This window comes from Octopus bimaculoides, chromosome 2, assembly GCF_001194135.2.
Source record: "Octopus bimaculoides isolate UCB-OBI-ISO-001 chromosome 2, ASM119413v2, whole genome shotgun sequence".
NCBI lineage: Eukaryota > Metazoa > Mollusca > Cephalopoda > Octopoda > Octopodidae > Octopus > Octopus bimaculoides.
In genome coordinates this window covers 132,651,039-132,657,093 of record NC_068982.1, presented here as the reverse complement: position 1 = coordinate 132,657,093, position 6,055 = coordinate 132,651,039, and the positions used below count along the sequence as shown (strand labels likewise).

At 38.0% G+C, this 6,055-nt stretch overlaps 1 protein-coding gene across 1 annotated transcript in view; it reads left to right on the top strand.

Annotated features, from left to right (window-relative positions):
• LOC106867964 (uncharacterized) overlaps positions 1 to 6,055 on the top strand; it is a 12,350-nt gene that overhangs the window by 4,708 nt on the left and 1,587 nt on the right. Inside the window, exons 3-5 of the mRNA XM_014913046.2 lie at positions 863 to 1,023; positions 2,492 to 2,849; positions 3,556 to 3,672. Coding sequence (XP_014768532.1) covers positions 863 to 1,023; positions 2,492 to 2,849; positions 3,556 to 3,672 — 636 coding nt within the window. The remainder of the gene's footprint in view (positions 1 to 862; positions 1,024 to 2,491; positions 2,850 to 3,555; positions 3,673 to 6,055) is intronic.

The window sequence follows — 6,055 nt, the reverse complement described above, 5'->3', positions numbered from 1 at the left end:
TCTCTTGCACACCACAACTGATGCTTCTAATGTTCAGCTTTTCTCTCAAGATACTTACACTCTGACGGGTATTCACATTGACATTACACATCCAACGGAGCATACTGGCTTCATTCCTTGCGAGCTTACGTATGTCCTCAGCAGTTATAGCCCATGTTTCACTGCCATGTAGCATGGCTGTTCGTACGCATGCGTCATACAGTCTGCCTTTTACTCTGAGTGAGAGTCCCTTTGTCGCCAGCAGGGGTAAGAGCTTTCTAAACTTTGCCCAGGCTATTCTTATTCTAGCAGCTACACTTTCAGCGCACCCACCCCCACTACTAACTTGGTCGCCCAGAGAGCGGAAGCTATCGACTACCTCTAGTTTTAGCATACTTATTATTCTGTCAAATGAAATGCTTATTTATACACATTGTTTTAAATTAATCCTTCTTTATCTCATAGCTTTGAAATTTCAAAGATGTGATTATTTATTTTTAGAGTGGCTTTGTATGGTAGGTGTGAGAAGCTATATTTAGCTGGTTTGAACATAAAACAGGGAAAATATTCAGGTCAAATAAGGGGCCAGTTTAAATGCTAAAGGGCTAATTTTATGTTGTTTCAAATAATGATAATATAAAACCTATTTGTGGTTTTTATCTAACTTTTAGCCTTAAGATCTAACACTTATTGTGTTGGCTCTTTTCATTTAATCTGGCTCCAAAAGCAGAGATAAATAAAGAAATAGATTGTTGCTTCATCAAATTAATGCTACCTTAGGGTCTATTAACACCTTTAGAATACTGTTTTTGTATTGTATTTTGATTCTTTTTGTTTGTACATTTGATAAAAAGAAACCTTTTTTTATGTCTTTGATTTTTAGCTGATTCTTTGTCACAGTTTCGATTTAAAGATGAAAAAGAATGGGAAGATGAGAAATCAATTAATTCAAGTTTTGTTGCTTTAAATTGTGAAAAGCTTGCAGAAAGCCTTCAGTGTATCCCACTCCATGAGCGGCTTGCTCTTCCTGTTTCGTTATTCAGTGTAAGTAATTCTTTCCAGATCTTGAACTTTTCTTCTGCTACATCTTTTACTTCTCAATAAATGAATGCTATGGCTATTTTCTCATGACAACTAATTTTTATTCTACTGAAGTAGACTCAATCGGTTTGACTTTAAAGAGTTGCTTAACCCTTTAGCAATCAGGTTTTCCTCTCAATTGTAATGTTTATTCATTAACATTGTTTTGAAGTAATCAAGCATTATTTCTATGATGTGAATGTTTATAATTTGAATGACATTGTAGGGTAGGTGTCAGAGGCCAGATCTGGCCACTTTGACCGTAAAATAGGTTGGATATTTTGGGCCAGATATGAGTAAAGGGTTAAATATTGAAGATACCTTTTTATGTAATTACATTATTCTGCCTCACAGAGGTGAGATGGCTGAGTTCCTTTCGAGCGTTGGGCCTCACGGAGGCCACTCTAAAAATAAATAAGGCAAGACCTTTGGCATCATGAAATGCTTAAGAAGATCCATCAAGCTGAGCAAAATTGCAGTCATGGCAGATATCAGTTTCACACAAATGGCACCCGTGCTGGTAGCACATAAAAGTGCTCATTACGCTCTTGGAGTGGTTGACATTAGGAAGAATATCCAACCATAGAAAACCATGCCGAGTCAGACTGGAGCCTGGCAGCCCAGTCAAACCATCCAACCCATGCCAGCATGGACAACAGATGTTAAATGATGGTGGTGATGATGATGATGATATACACATGATTACAACAGCTTCTTCCAAGTTCTGAGAATTGACTCCACTCTCAAGGCCTAGGGTTACAGTAGAAGACACTTTCCTAAAGTGTTGTGTATTGGAACTGAACTCAAAACTTGCTTAAGTTTGCAATAATTCTTATAAAAGATATAATTTGTTGATGGGTAGGTTTCATCAAAATGATTTAGGAGCCATATAAGACATTGCTCATTATCAGATGGGCCACACTAATAAAAAAAGTTAAAGTAGTTTTTTGCCAGTTGTGCCATTCTTAAAGTTCCTTAGGCCACCTGTGGTCCATGACTGCTCTACAATCAACAAATGAGAATAATGTCTTTACTGATATTCCTATAGATTTGTTGTAAAGCGGTCTTTTGCCACTGTTGTACCTGTCTTTTGACGACGGTTGTTCTGGCAGATATTGTTATATTCCGAAGTACAGACATGACTATCAACACAATCTACATGTACTCTCGACCCTCTCACCTTTCTGTCGACTGGCTACTGGTATATTTATAATGGCTGGCTACTTCCACTTTTTACTGGGAGGAGTGTACAGTTTCACTATATGATAAGATTATAGGCTCCCTGTCACCCATTATCAGATTTGAACCTAAAAACCATCCATTGTAAACCTAATTGCTATAAAGCAGCATTAAGGAAATTGTTTTCTCCCAAAATGTTTTTTATTAATTATGAAGAATTCTTAATTGCTGTTTGTTATTTCATTTATTTCAGCCAGATCAGATTGATGCTTTCCGTACTGCAGCAGCTGCAGAGGAAGCCAAATATGTGCCAGATTCTGGCAGCACCATACTTCAAGAGTCACTGCCAGTATTTAGTCATAAAACAATTGAGACTATATTATCAACCGGATTTCAGGTTCCTGAAACTGATGAGAAATGGCACGTTGATCTGAAACCTTGTACTGAAACCACAGTGGAAACAGATCTAAATGAGAATCAAGATAAATCTGCAAATATAGCCGAACCGAAACAAACTTCTAATGAAAATGACTGTAAAACTTCTCACATTGTTCTAACGCAGTGTGAGACTGAAGTTGATGCACTTTTATCAATGGGCAGTTCAAAAACAGGTATTTGTCTTTCTCACTTTACTGGTTTCTTTCCGTTTTTTTTTTTTTTTTTTCAGGTGCTGGTGGCTGTGGAATTTGTTTTGTTTTGTAGTTTCAGCTTCTGTCTCACTGTGCAACTCCTTTGGCAAGTATCTTCTAACATAACCTCAGACTGACCAATGCCTTGTCAGGGAAAATGGTTCATGGAAACTCTACGAAAGCTTGTTTCTTTTACTTTTACTCGTTTCAGTCAGTGTACCGTGGCCATGCTGGAGCATTGCTTTCAAGGGGTTAGTTTAACAAACCAATTCTCCAGTACTTATTTTTTTTAGAGTTAGTTACTTATTTTATCAGTCTTGTTTGCCAAACCTCTAAGTTACAGAGATATAAACAAGCCAACACAGGTTATTGAGTAGTGGCATGCAGCTTCACTCACACACATACATGTGTATATATATATATATATATATATATATATATATATATATATATCCACATGGATGATGGTACACTTGTGTTTAATGATTCTGCAAAGAAACCAGCTTGGAAATGCCAACATAAAAGGCTGCTAAATGTAGAGGATGTATGGGAGAAAGAGAATCTGCCAGATGTTGACCCAACTGAGGGACCAGCTAAACCAAATCATTAGTAGCTTGGTTTGTTTTTTTTTCTTTCTCTTTTTGTAAAGTTCATTTTTTTATATTGCTATTTATTTCTACCAATATAGATGTAAATATGGGCAATCAGCAATTAATGCAGAATGATACATCCTGTAAACAATCCAAGGATGAAGAATTAGCACAGATTAACGGCCCAGAAGCTTTACCTAAGAAAACGGAAAAGCGTATGTATTACCCTCAAAACAATTCACTTGCATTTGTTTAATGATTTTTATATGAAAATCTCAGGCAACTTTCTCAATATAAAAATATTTGACACAAAGCTTCCATGAATGTTTATTTCAAATATAAATTGTGATTGAATTCTTCCATGTTACAAGCTGTTTGAGATGTTAGTTAATACAAACTTGGAAGGTAGTTGCTCATTTGTCTTTACATTTGTTTTTCCATCTTAGTATAAATTAGGGGCATATATTTCCCTCTTGATGCTGAGCCTTAGCTCTTTTTCAAGGATGAGGGATCTTTTGTTCTACACAGCTTCAAAGGTACAAAGTGAGTGGGCAATTTATTGACAGAAGTGTCAACAAGAATACTATATAAATGTTGTGACTTGCATATAAACAAATGGCTGATGTAAACATAGTGGGTGCACACACACACGCATTTATATATGATGGGATCTTTTTTTCAGTTTCTGTCTACCAGATCCACTAACCACTTGGCTTTTGTTGGCCCAGGGCTATAGTAGAAGCATGCAATTAAAATAGGTTTTTGTTAACATGTCACAGCTGTCATAATCTAGTGTAAAGTTTGACATAGATATATATTGGAGTAACATGCACATATCTGGAACACTGCTTTTGCTATGCATATAAACACTTTAAACTGCACCTAAAAGATATAGTCAGTCATTTGATTGTCAATGAATCACTCATAAACCTGCTTCAATCACTGGCTCATAGAATCACAGTTGCCTCTCTTTGCACCTCTGAACTCTCTGCATATTTCCTTCACCCTTGATACACTTGTCTCTCTATCTCCTGACAGTCCTACTGTGTCTCAGACCCTGCACTAATATATTCCTACTCCATACAACTGTAACTCTCTATAACTCCTTTCCTGTCTACCCATGTTTTGCTTGCAGACACTGACCTACAGATATTCAAATCCAACACCAACCACATTAGTTTCAACAGTGCACAATAATCATAAGCTCTGCTCTGACATTTTTTTTGTGATTAACTTTAAAACAAAGTGTAAAGCTGAAAAGAAAGTTTCTGATTATCATTTTAGAAACCAGTATAAATGCATGGTGGAGAAATTCACTTTGTAACCAAACAGTGCACTTTGTGGCACCTTTAGCAGGTATCTTCTACTTTACAGGTCAGCCAAAGCCTTGTTAGTGGGTTTGGTGAATGCAAATTGAAAGAAGTCCATTATTGTGGCACTCCATCGGTTACAACGACGAAGATTCCAGTTGATCCACTGAACAGAACAGCCTGCTCATGAAATTAACGTGCAAGTGGCTGAGCACTCCATAGATACATGTACCCTCTATGTAGTTCTCAGGGAGATTCAGCGTAACAGTGTGAGACAAGGCTGGCCCTTTGAAATACAGGTACAACAGAAACAGGAAAAAAGAGTGAGAGAAAGTTGTGGCAAAAGAGTACATCAGTGTTCACCACCACCTCCTGCCAGAGCCTCATGGAGCTTTAGGTGTTTACACTCAATAAACACTCACAATGCCCAGTTTGGGAATCACAACTGCAATTCCATGACTGCGGGTCCGCTGCCCTAACCACTGGGCCACTCCACCTCCACCCATTATACATATGCATGCACACACTTATGTGTGTGTGTTTTTGCCTTGACATTATATGATGGTTATAAATGTGTGTAACTGTTGTACAAGTAATGCCATTCATTTCCACTCTTCTGTGATAAATATGTCTGACTATGGGGAAATATTGCTTTGTTTGAAAATGAGTTAGGCTTGGAGTCAGGAAGGAAATTTGGCTATAGGAAATCTGCTGCATCTGTTTTTCACGATAGCTTTGTTTGGCTGGTTTGACAGGGTCCAGCAAGTCCCAGGGCCAAGCTCTACTGTCAGTTTTGGCATGGTTTCTACAGCTGGATGCCCTTCCTAATGTCAACCACTCTATGATGTATATTGGCACTTGTTAGGTAGCCACATATATATATATTGCGTCGGTGGCACGTAAAAGGCATCAGCCGATTCTGGTTGTTGCCAGCCTCCTGGCCCCTGTGCTGATGGCACATAAAAGGCACCTGCTACACTCACAAAGTGGTTGGCGTTAGGAAGGGCATCCAGCTGTAGAAACACTGCCAGATCAGACTGGAGCCTGATGCAGCCTCCTGGCTTCCCAGACCCCATTTGAACCGTCCAACCCATGCCAGCATGGAAAACAGGCGTTAAATGATGATGATGATGATTATATATATATATCTTAAATTTCGCACCTCTCTTGTTCAATAAACACCGAGTTAAACTTGCAAAGCTGTTTATTTTCTCTTTTCGATTTTTTATGTTTATTTTAGCGGGTTACCAAACTCTCAGTTTGGTCTCCCAACTAAAATGGTAATGAC